Below are 13,016 nucleotides of genomic sequence, written 5' to 3'. Positions count from 1 at the left end.
AATGTGAAGTCATGATTTACTTTAGAATGAAGCACAGTGTAACACAGTGGAGGAATAACATATTATAGTTCAGGTATGATTGGAGATTGTATAATGGACCGTAAGCAAAATCTTTTTTTTTTTTCAAAATGATGATAATAAATTGAGCCCAAATGTCAGTCTACTATGACATTACACTGGTTTATGAGCCGCCATTTTAAAGCCTGACGTTTTTTTATTTTTCTACCTGAGGAAAAATTTGTAGAATTAGGAGGTGCAGAGCGAGGGCTGGATCTGAGCTGCTCTGTACTCTATCCTGATTGCGTGGTACTGTCTGTCATTTATACAGTAGCCACACCCTAATCATATCCTCCTTTATTGTCTGAACATCATGTTGTATTGAAGAAAACCTCTGTAACAAATAAAATGAGAAGGGGCATTTTTCCATAGACTTCAACCTGACTTCTTTTTACAATCAATGGTGTCTCCCCATAATGGTCATTAGATAGAATAAGGGTTTCAACCACTTCAACATTCAGTGATGAAACCACACCCTCTTAAATCCCTCCAGGAGTTAGGGACAAATTAAATGCCATTGTTGTGGAGGACTCCATTACTACTCTCTCCTTTGGTCCATTTCTGTGGGAGTGTAGACCTGACAGACCTGACTAGTCATCCTTAACGCAGAAACAGAAACTCTTACCACATTTTTTTACAATGCAACATACCTCATTACATTTCAGAACCAAAATGAGAAGAGTTTACCAATTTATAACATTGCCTTGCCCTTACTTCCCTACCCATCGTGTGCCTATTTGTGGGCTCCGGCTCCGGCTGGCAGCTTCCACCTTAGTCACCCAGGGACCTATGGTCAGCTCAGGCCAGCCCTGCTACTGAACTGGATGACTGGATTCACTGTTGGGTAGCTGGCAGGCTGAAAGCTGACACTGACAGACAGTCGGGTGGCTGACTAGTGAGGATTAGGCTGGCAGTGCAGGAGGTGGACTAACTCGCTGGGTGGCTGGCTAGCCCGAGTGGAAGCTGGTAAACTGGCAGCTCAACCTGACTGTGTATCCACGTGGCAGGTTTGGCCCAGATTAGGAAAAAAGGGTAGTATCTTGAATGTAGCTGTGGAAATATGGAGAAAGTTGACTCACCAAACTCCTTTAAAAAGAAAATCTTACAATTTAATGTGGTGAGCATCAGTTTCACAAACTACACAATGCATTACAGTTGAAACCATTTGAATAGGTTTAGGCTTTTGCCACATAGTCCTCTTTAAATATAACTGTGGTAAATATAACGAATAATGGGCGCTTTTATGGTGGGTGGATAATGGTGGGTACCAGAATGGACTGTTCATGTTTATCAAATGAAATTTTATTATGGCGAGTTGATATATCCCCGCCCTTGCCCAGAGTGAGCTGGGATTGACTCCAGCACCCCCCGTGACCCAGAAACAGAAAACCTGTAGAAGATGGATGGATGGATGGAGTTGATATATAAAATGTTTATGAGTATGATTTGAAGACGACACACTTTTATATTTGGTGGAGTTGCAACTCACCACTTGTGGTGTTTAGCTTTCCCCTTTTTCCCTGTTTACATTTAATATGATAACTATATTGTACAATTGTACATATAAAGAATGTTTTGATGGTTATCAAAAAAATTGTGGTTAATGTTGTTCTAAGAAGATCCACTGAGTTCCACCATCAATTCCAAAATAAGTCTCAAACACAGTTCTGCAAAAATAAATCAACAGTCAGTGATAAAACAATATAAAACTATATAAAAATATAAAAATATAAAAACAATATAAAATCAATATAGCATACATAACTCTATAACATTATTTAGTTGCATTATTTATCAATGATGCACTGTAGAATTATTATTATTATTATATTGCTGTTGTTATTGTTGTTGTATTATTAATAGTATTATTACTACTACTACTACTATTATTTTAAAAAATGTTTGGTATTCCAAATTAAAAGCCTTTGAAAGAAGGGCATGATATGCCCTTTGAGCCCATTGGAGGGCTTTTAATGTAAAAAAGTTGTTCTAATGAGCATTAGGATTGGCAATTGAAACATGCAAAGTTTTGCATCAGACTTCATTCCTTTACTCACAAACACAACTTTTGTGACCATGTCTGTTGTTCTATTAACGTGAGCATGCTAACCTGCTAGTTTGACCAGTCTGATCTGGTATACCTTTGGGCCCAGTCGAAGTCTTTTAGTGTGAAAAAAAAGTTGTTCTGGTAAATGTGGATTATGTTTTCAGTTTGCTTCACAGACTATATCTTAAATTTGGTGTGAGGTGTGAGAGTTTGACATGGAACAATAAATGTACATCAACCAGATCGCAGGTTGTGGTTCACAGACAGACTTTGTTTGTTGTCATTACAGACCGCTTTACAGTGTACAGCGCCAAGAAGCTCAGACAAGCATGGAACAAGTAAGTTGTGATTATTCATAAGTTTGTATTTTGCATGCATGTGTCAGTGTGAATACATACACAGTGTTATATATGATTATAGGATACTGCAGATGATGAATACAATTGTCGCCCTTCCTGTCCTCAAAGTTAAAGTTGAACAGTGAATACACCGTTAGAGCAGCTGTAGGACTGGGTGTTAAAATCCCAAAGAATTGGCTTTATTGGGTCTGGTTGTCCTGCTGAAGGGGATGTGGGGGGGGTATTGGTCACTTGTCAGTTGTGTACCCCACCATCATTGGGTGTTTCGGGCTTTTACTCACAATACACCCTCTGCTGAGGCAGGCTGGGTGTGTGTCCCAGAGCTACATCTCTCTGCTGTGTCTGCTGTCTGTGTTTCACACCATTTCTACACGTCTGACTCGACTGTTGATCCCAACGTGCGTATGGCAGGAAAAGGGTATGGTTGCACAGTTGGGGGTTTCTCCCAGATGTGTGCCACTGTTTGCCCCAGGCATACATCTGGAGGTGGGACCGCAGAGGGCAAGGGGGGTTTGTCTCTTTTCCACAGGGAGTTTTAAAGCAGCACCACACAAGTGATTCATGTAAAACTCCAGCTGTCTAATCAGGCAGAAAAGTGTAGCTGCTACAGCTACAATCCGTCTCCACTAACAGGGTTCATCCTGGGATTTCAAATATTTACATAGGTCATCTGTGTCCTTCGTCCCCAGAGAATATGCTAGGCCTGTAATCTCCTTCATCTAATTACCATAATGCTAACTCTGAATGAATCAGCATCTCAGTGCATTAATAGTAGAGTGTTCAGTGGAAATGAAACAAAAGTAACAGTATTATCAATGTAAGTGAAAGACAGAAAATTTATTTTGAAAAGATTTATTGATCCTTATTAATTTGGCCAAGTGTAATAGTAAAGAATTGCAATTGTATTGATATTTTTCACAGAACTAGAAATATTAATAAAGGCAGAATCAGAACAAAACATAGCCAACATTAGCATTTAGACATGGGTGTCAAATGAAGAAAATAGAATATTTCTGGTTGAAAGTCTTATACATATTTTTGAGGTTTTCATCATTCAAGTGCAAGTTATGCAAGTAATATGATAAAAACATAATTTTGGACATTTAAGGTGGCTTCATTGATTCACAACATCAAGGCATTCTTGCAAATAGTGGCCAAACACTGTATGGTTGTGTCACAATGGACTTTCTCCAGTACTTTTAACTACTATAACATTAGTAAAGCTTAAAATATAATATGTTTTCTTATTCGTACATCATCAAACCATCATGTTGGCACAAAGTCAGCATGATTAAACTGCTCATCAAGTGTGACTGAAAGCAAAGCCTGCTTTGTTGTGACATCACAAACTTCCTAAGGTCCTGTCAGCTGGTTTTAAGGCTCAGTTTCTGTGGATTGACACCTTTGATATTTTCACTGTATTTTTAGAGAACCCAGATCAGATTTATAGTCAGAAAAATTGTAGGGTCTTTAAAGTGATCCAGAGTGGGTTGCAGTGAATTTTACCTCTGCCCCATCCAAACCCATCCCCTCCTGGTCTCTTGGTTAGACCCTAGCCTAGGAGGAAATAAAAATGTGAGAAAGTGAGGTGGAATGTTAATTACCATCACTTCCTCTCTGCTGCCTTTTATCATAAGCCAGGGAACAATAAATTTGATATGAACATAATCTCACTTTGTCTCCTCCCAGAGAGTTGGCTCACCCTCAGTCTCTCTTGTTTCTGCTCCCACTCAGTCATTTTTCTCTGCACTGTTTTAGTTTTTCCCATCTTTTTTGTATGTACTTGGTGAAATATAGTATTACACGAAAAATTCTGAAATTTACATGAAAATTTGCGGCTGTATCAAGCCAGTGTTTGACTTCACACCCCTCCATGTTTTGAGTCCTGTTTTCTGTTGTTTTTTTCCCTCATGGTTATGAATTTCTTTATTGAAATCAAAGTAAATAAAAAAAAAATAGCTAAGAGCCGAGCATGTCTGCACCATTTCGTATTTAGTTTACACTTTCTCTCTTGTTTGTGATCATGTCAAGTATTTTTTACTAAATTCACAGTGAAAGTATTACCATTGATGTTCGATGTTTCTCTCTCTCTTCTGTCATGACAATGGTCCAAGTTTGAAATGGTAACTGAAACGTGACCTAATGGACAACATGTTATTCAACAGTCATTCTAAGCTCTTATTAACATTGTCTGATAAAATCGGCAACATCTCATAGAATCAAACTGAATTGAGCTGAATTTAATTAAGCAGCATGGTGGTATAGTGGTTAGCACTGTTGACTCCACAACAAAGAAGGTCGCGGGTTGGATTCCCAGAGTTTGCATGTTCTCCCCGTACCTGTGTGGGTTTCCTCCCACCGTCCACAGACATCATGTTTGGGTTAACTGGTGACTCTAATTTGTCAGTAGGTCAGAGTGTGAGTGTGAGTGGTTGTTGGTCTCTCTCTGTCTCTGTGTGTTGGCCCTGAGATGGACTGGTGACCTAAATAGGGTCCCGTAGCAGGAAGGTCATGGGTTCGATTCCCAGGCCTGGGGTTTTTCTGTGTGTAGTAAGCATGTTCTCCCATGCTTGAATGGGTTTCTTCCAGGTTCTCCAGTTTCTTCTCACTGTCTAAAGACACACATGTTTAGGTTAGTCTCTGTCTGTCTCTGCGTGTTGGCTCTGCAATGGACTGGCGACCTGTCTAGGGAGTACCCCACCCTCACCTAATGTGAGCTGAATGAATGAATGATACTAGATATGTTGTAAAAAAAAAAAAAAGAAGTCAATAAATGTTTCAGAAAAGCTGGTTAATACAACAACAAAGATGTTTAGTTGGCAACACTGCTTATTCGCACCGAATAATTTTGAAAGAGTGGGGATACTAGGAAGGTTGGCCAAGCATGAGTGTAATTTAATTCAGCCAGCCAGTCAGTAAGAATATGGCTGATAAAAATAAACAAATAACCACTCAGTAGGTTTGTTATTGGGTTTTTTTAAGTACTTGTCTTCTCTTGATTTTCACAATTGATTGAACGGGAGTGGATCAGTTAAATTGGTCACATTTGTCCTGAAGAAGCAAATATATTTAACCCTAATGTATGAAGACCAAACACTAGTGTTATTTGACTTTTCTTCAAAATGTGTACAGAACATAGTATGAAGCAATTCATAGTATGAATGCTTTTTCTTACGATCAGTCAACCATACATGCCAGAACTTGATAGCTATGATAATCGAATGCTAAGTTTCGTTTGCCTGAGTTTCCCTCAAAACACCCTCAGCATGAAATGAATCTGACTTGGTGACAGCTACTCATAGGACAAACAGCACTGAGACTTCCTGTCAGAGGAGCTCTTGTTTACTGTTTGATTAAATAAATATGTCGGTCACTTATTGATGACATGGACAGCTTGTTTCCTCTGCCTCACCTCTCCAAGATCTGTTTCACCGTGCACCACTGAAGAAGGAATGCTCTCTGCTGTGGATGTGTCATTGCCTGCAGGCGTTTGACAGGATGAGGAGATACTATCGATCTCACTGCAGATGTGCTCTTATTCATTCAGGCTAGTTGACTGCAATGGCAGCAAGGAATGTGAAGCCACTCTGCATGAACAGCTCTCAAAGGCCCACCTACTTTCACAGTTACATGTGAAACTCAATGACTCAATGATAATGTTGTCACCTCGTGTTTACATTAGTGCTACACTTAGAGCAATCTGTGTTTGGATAAATGTAATCAAATTTTCTTAATAAAATGTATTCTCACACATTCATGCACCCCCCCCCCCCACCACCACCACCAAACAAGAAAACCTTCAATTTTGTGCACTTAATAAACTCAATACATTAATATAGTTCACATATAATAATGTATTGAGGACTGTGTCTTATCTCATAACTTTCTAATGCTTTTTTCTCTTCCTGGTGTGCCACAATGAGTCATGTGAGTATTAAAGGTGCCATATTTAACTCTTCTAGAGTGTTGATATCCACATTTATATATCTTTTTTGATTTGAAGCATTAAAAACCACTTAAGTGGAATTTTATATTTAATACTGAGCTTTAAGGCTGTTGGACCTAACCTTTGAAACAGCTTGTCAGTAATCTTTAGTTCAATAACTCAGCTGTAAAGTATTGTTTTACTTTTCATGCGTTGGGACCAGAGATGTCTAAATCAGGACTAGAGACATCTTCTTCAGGGAACGTATGCTCTAAAACTGTGATTTACTAATATATAAATGGTATGAAACACAATGAGTCACAATAGAGGCAGATATGATATCAAACATCTTTAAAGGAAGGTCTGATCACACAAACAATATTATTTCTGTTAGGGTTATCTAATCATCTTTGCTGTAAACAGCGAAGCTTAAAATTATAATTAATTCAGCACTGTGAAGTTTTCTGTTTTGTCTTCTGAAAAATTAAGTGTCTGTTCTTATTTTACATTTTCATATCACTATATCTAAGCACGAGTGAATGGTTAGACTAATGACAACATGACTACAGTGTCACTGCAGTGTCTTTGTTAATAAACACTGATTCCTGTGTAGGACGTTGCATGCACATGGTTTTGGGGGGTATGCATCATTTATGCATCAGGTCCATGGCCTGTAGTACAGAGAATGAGAATAACCTTGCAGCTGTATCAGTGTTGGTAAATGTCCCTGAAAATAGCAAATAGCTTTGCAGAGCATGACACCAAGTGCCTCAATGTAAAGGTTGGTTATTAATAACACATATGAGTGGAACGGTGATCTGGGAGGCCTTTACTAACAGTTTGTCTTTAAAGTTTGCTGCCAAGCAACAATCTGTTCAGCTGTATGAGAAAGAGGTGAGAAGAGGCCCTGATGGACTTCATTAATTTTATCTCTGCTTCTTCACTGAGTGGCATTGATGAGTGGAGCGGAGATTTATCTTGCCTCTGTCTCTCTGCCGATAAGTCGAGTTGAGATCCCTGTTGAGAGCCTAGGGAGTGTCTGTCAGGGAGCTTGATTGGGGAGCCAACCATTAGAAGCCTGCAGTACATGAGAGGCACACAGAGATCTGCGAGGCAGCGCCTGGCCGACAGGCTGCGTCAGATAACATCTTGTTTATTTAATGCAGTGACTGCCTAATTACTGACTGAATTGCTTTTCATTTATTTCAGTCTTTCCTTCCCTGTCAACACTGCTGGTTCAGGAGTTCAGTGATTCCCAGTACAACGCATTCACACGTCAAACAAACACACATATTCACTCTGTTGCTGTCTTGGCTCCTGCTTTGATGATTTCCTTACAGTGACCAAGTCATCCTGTGTAGTCACTCAGAAGAGGAAGGTGTTAGCATCTGTGTGTGTGTGTGTTTTTGAGGAGTGCGGTCCCTCTTGAGTCAGCAAACCTTGAGCATAATTCAAGAGTTTGTTTTTTGTTGTCAGCAGCTCTGTGAATGGGACAAAAGGTGAGCCAATCTCGCAGGGACTCTGGGACGACTGAATGAAGGGAAGGTTGTTAGGAGTTTTATGTGAATAAAACGGAGGCAGTTGTGTGTCACTGTCTTTGCATACCCATTCTGATGATGTGTGTATCTGTGTCTGTCAGGTTGGGCTACGTGGATCATGCTGAGGAGCTGGCCTCCAGGTTCCTCCAGTGCTTCCCAAAGAATCGGCTGTCAGCCCAGGCAGCGCTGAACCACGAGTACTTCAGCAACCTCCCTCCACGGCTCTGGGAGCTGCAGGACAGTATGTAACCAAACACACCCATCACTGCACCAGTAACACCACCCCACTAATAAAGACATTGGGAAGAATAAAAAAATGTGTGTGTTTTACAGGTGTTTGATTATGATAGGTGGGGGTCTCACAAAGGAAGCGATATAAAGCAAAGATATGATGAGCTGTGTTTACCCCTGCTGTCAGCACAGTCACCATAATTTTCATAATCTGAATGCACATAATTTTCCTTATCTTCATCATGTTCTCTGGCTCTCTGTGTGGCTCATTCTCTTAAACCTGATCTCTAATAAACACAGAGAGGGAACAATAACTTGGACTCAGGGATGAACTATTTAGATGTTGAGACTGAGGTCAAAGGTCAGTGTCAATGTAACCACACAAACTCCACTTAGCCAAAAGTCAAGACTTCTTACAGCAGTCACGACAGAGCATCCCACTGAGCATCCTGCATTTGATGTGATTTTTGGATCACTACATTTTTTGTCAAATCACCAGAAAAACAGCAACAATTGAGCATGAAAAAATAATAATATTATAATAAGGGTTCTGTTCTGTTTCTTTACAGTTATATAGTTAAGTTGACAGCCAGAAGCTCGTCTCTCCCTCTATCTCTCGCAGCCCCCCTTGCTTTGACTCCCCGTCTCTCCTTTGTGTTTCTTTTTTCTTCCTGAGCTCCCTGGGCTCCTCTGAATCTTATGGTATCCTCCTGTTCTGTCTCCCTCTCAGTGACCTGGGGTTGTTTTTGTTCATGCCAGAGAAAGCCTGTCTTATTATGAGGATGCCCTTGGGGCATTGAGCTCAGCCGGACCTCTGCAGGCTCCAGCTGCACACTCAGTTTGAGTCTCTCTCCTCCTGACTTCATGTTTGCCTGGAACAACAGCTCACACAGAGGCATTCTTTAAGGAAAAAACAAAACAACAAACATACCTGAGAAACACACAACATCTTCACTACAGCAACATGTGTCTTCCTTCATATGCTTTGGGTGTTCACAGGCTTCAGCATTAGTTTACACTTGGCTGCATTGCAGGTTATATTTCAGTTAATCCTACAGAATTGGGTTATTGCATGAAATGATGTCAGACATGACTACATATCTATATTATTTGAGAGGCTACACATATGTATACTAGCAACCCCTTAAGCTGTATCATTCATTTATGAAGTGAGGCTAGTGCTCAGCAGACCTGAGTGCTTCCTCTGACATGGTGGTAATTTTAATGGAAAAATTCCATTTTTAATTCCCCCCGATTAGGATTTTTCAGCATTATTAATCCTGTTATCAGCAGCCACCAGGTTGTCATGTCTGAAAGCTGCGGTCACTAAGAGGGAGGGAAGAAGAGAGAGATGGCTCATTCTGATTCTTGTCATGCTCACTCTCTCTCGTTCTCTGAATCTCTCTTCTTGCATGCACATGTGACACAGGCAGCAGAACCACAGAGGAAAGTGAGTTAAAACAGTTTAATAAAAGGAGGACAAGAGTGAATAAACAAAAAGTATCTTCTGCGTGTGTGCCCGTGTTTGTGTGTGACCAAGACGGGTGGGGATTTGCTCGTTGCACATTTGTGGGGGAAGGATATGTCAAAATTATGCAAATGACAAATTAAAATGAGATAAAGAACTGGCTAATTACTCTGGTTGCATTTGGCTACAACCACAGCACAGTAATAAGGCCTGGAGCGTCAGGGAGAGGTCCGTAGAAGTGAGCAACTACCAGTAGTATTCTGAAATCAGCAAAACCAAATATGCAGTGGCTGAGAATATCAACTATCAATAAACTGATGAATCGTATAAATCCCATGTAGTCCCTGCAAGATGACCGCTGTGTATCTATAGCCCACTGTGCGCTCTATTGTCATGGGTATGATGGATTTATCCAGACTATAGCCAGACAGATTAACTAGGAACAATGAGAGAATTACTGACACAATGGAGCTCCTGAGGTTGCTGCGTCTGTATGGATTGGATTGTGACATTTTTAATTTGATTTCGGTGAGAGTGTGTGTGTATGTGTGTCTGGCAGAAGTCAGAGCACGGGCTTTGGAAAAGATTGGAATCTGATGAATTTATACGTGTGTGGAAGTTAAACAAAAGAAAGTGTGAAAACAGAGTGATCGTTTCCCACTTCCTCTGCTCTCTTGGCAAATACCCCCCGCTTTGACTTCCAAGTTAGAGAAGAAGAGGGAGTGATATTTGCAGAGCAGAGTGAGTATGTGGATTTATTTGATCTAATAGGAATTTGGTTATTTATTACATGAACAGCTTTTTATACCAATACCGTAATGTGGGAGGGGCCACTGGTTCTGGTTGTTACCATTAACCCATTAACCCTCGCAGATACTGAAACAGTACTGAACTTTTTACTTTCAGTATGCCCATTGGGAATTGCCCCTGATGCATCTCAAGTGTGTGTGATACAGTAGGAAAGCATGGTAATGGGTGACGCTAATTGTTGATGAGACAGGAAACACATCATAGAAAAATTCATCTGTGTCCCAGTTCAGAAGTTACAACCTCTCTGAGGACATGGTCTTTAACATGGACAGGTGGTCATCAGTAGACTGCAACAGCAGAACCAAAATTAGACAGATGAATTCTGTGTTGCAAATGCAGCTCCTTTAACTAGAAATGTTGATAAGGACTTGAGGTTTTCAGGCCCTTAGCCACTGGAATGAGCTAAAACACAATATTTAGATCTAAGAGGTTGGACAGGACCACCCATCAGAGCCTTTGTTGCCCACCAAAAGCAGGCATTTGATGGAGCCTTGAATGTGCATCTTTTATTTCCACGTTTATTTACATTCACACTTAAAAGTTTTTAATTTTTAAAAAATAATGAGTAAAAGATACATTGCACATTAGCCTGTATGTAGCACATAATGTCTGGTTTCTGAGAGGAATGAGATGGGGAACCGAGAGGCAGAGAAACCAAAAGGCCGGTGTGTGTGATTACCTTTCTTTTTCCAAACATACCACAGACGTTTGCTATTGCTATTGGTACAAGTTCTATAATTAAAGACATCTGAGTACATATCGCATCCAACTGCTCAGCATCTGTCAGCTCTGCTCTGAGTTACAGTCACGCTGGTTTTGAAATGTCTTAATGTCCCCTCATCAAAAAGTAAATTAGCAATTTTCAAATCCCTTAAAAAAAAAAAGAAAAGAAAACAACCACTACATCTGAAGAAAATATTAAAACTGTCTCTCTCCAAATAAATATTCATAGATTCACTTTGTAATAAGACGCTCTACCTTATAAATGTTCTCCTGTCTGTCAGCGTTCACGCCTCTAATCTGTTGGCATCTTCTCCCCCTGCAGTGTCTTCTATCTTCACTGTACCAAATGTCAAGCTGCAGACGGAGAGCGGGGACAGCATACAGGTGTGTGCACGACGGAACAGCCATGGGAAGGCATCGTCTGGCAGCAAACACTGACCTGAGGCAGCATCCTGCACTCGACTGCCTGACAGGTACGTGCTCATTGCCATGCAAAAGGCAGACACACAGTGTGCTGCCGCAGCAGCAGCAGCAGCAGCCATGGCTCCACACACACAAGGAGAAAATTAAACGCACTGAAGAGAAACTTTAATGATCTGAAACTTTTTTTTTTTTTCCTGTGGAACATTCTCTTTTATCTTTACATGCCTTGGCTCTTGTAGCAATGTTGCAGCAAATGACTACAGCTTCATCAACCTTTATGTTCAGTCTTTTGTTTTATTTCATATTCATTTCCCATTAAAAGGAGAGCCAGCAGTGTGTCATGATGACCAGTCAACCAGTTCTCCAACCACACGCAATTTGTTCCTACCCTCTGATACGACCCATGAACTACTCCTGAAATAATGGCCATATAGTGGCAGAACTACATGTCACGTTTACAATAGTAACAGTTACAGTTTGCTTATATTTATATTGGGCTTAAGATAGCTTCTTCATTTTTATCCAAAAACCTTTCTTAACACACTTTGGTGTAAATCCCTTTGTCATGGTAACAATAATAACTGCCATAACTAGATTTCAGCAAAACAGAAATTAAACCTGTTCCACATTCCAATGTCAGACACTTGCCTCAGAATAATTACTCATTATCTCATTTATGAAAAGTTCTATAACTTCTCCGGTGTTGCGTCTGAAGCATTGATATCAATAAGAAGATGCAGTTGGAGTATTAAGAACCAAGCCTTGGTAATGACAGGTCAGCGATAACTGGTTGACGGGTATGAGTGGGTGTGGCTGAGAGCGGTGATTGCTTCCTTGTGACATCACAAAGCCCCAGAAGTGTTGACGGCTGGTTTTAAGGCTTAGGGCTAGTATGCTCTCAGGCTGTGAGCATTTGACGGTGGACTAGACCTTAGATAGATAGATATATATAACTTTTTTAATCCCCAAGGGGAAATTCACCTAGTCAGGAGCTCATAAAAATAAAAAATATAAAAAACAAAAAACAAAACATTATCCATTCAAAATATAAAAAACAACATTATCCAGTCAGCAGGGGTAGAAATCTCCAGATATTAATACTGGTACCTCAGAATGTTTAGTCTGTATCCTGGAGAACTTCACATGGAACTTCAGCAGTTGCCTTGGGTGGAATGAGCACATATATTGTTATGATACGACTGCATTTTAACTGCCAATAATTCAGTATCTGGACAGCACATCTTCTCGTTGACAGTAACAAAGCCAGCTCTCCTCATATCTTCATTCCACCAGCTTTAGTGTCTCTGTCCATCCGTATGAGAGTGAAGCCAGATAGTTCCACACAGGAATCAGAGATGTTTTGATTCAACCAGGTTTCAGTAAAACACACGAGGCTGCACTCACAGTATACTTCTTCACCAATATCTCCATCTCA

General features: G+C 40.3%; 1 protein-coding gene across 2 annotated transcripts in view; it reads left to right on the top strand.

Moving 5' to 3' along the window:
* cdk14 (cyclin dependent kinase 14) overlaps positions 1-13,016 on the top strand; it is a 167,653-nt gene that overhangs the window by 112,814 nt on the left and 41,823 nt on the right. For both annotated transcript variants that reach the window (XM_029505326.1, XM_029505327.1), the window contains 3 exons: positions 2,394-2,442; positions 8,028-8,167; positions 11,481-11,631. In XM_029505326.1, the coding sequence (XP_029361186.1) occupies positions 2,394-2,442; positions 8,028-8,167; positions 11,481-11,596 (305 nt within the window). In that variant the 3' untranslated portion in view covers positions 11,597-11,631. The remainder of the gene's footprint in view (positions 1-2,393; positions 2,443-8,027; positions 8,168-11,480; positions 11,632-13,016) is intronic.

Source organism: Echeneis naucrates, chromosome 6, assembly GCF_900963305.1.
Source record: "Echeneis naucrates chromosome 6, fEcheNa1.1, whole genome shotgun sequence".
Lineage (NCBI taxonomy): Eukaryota > Metazoa > Chordata > Actinopteri > Carangiformes > Echeneidae > Echeneis > Echeneis naucrates.
Note: the sequence above shows the minus strand (reverse complement) of the source record. Positions and strands in the feature narration are given on the sequence as shown.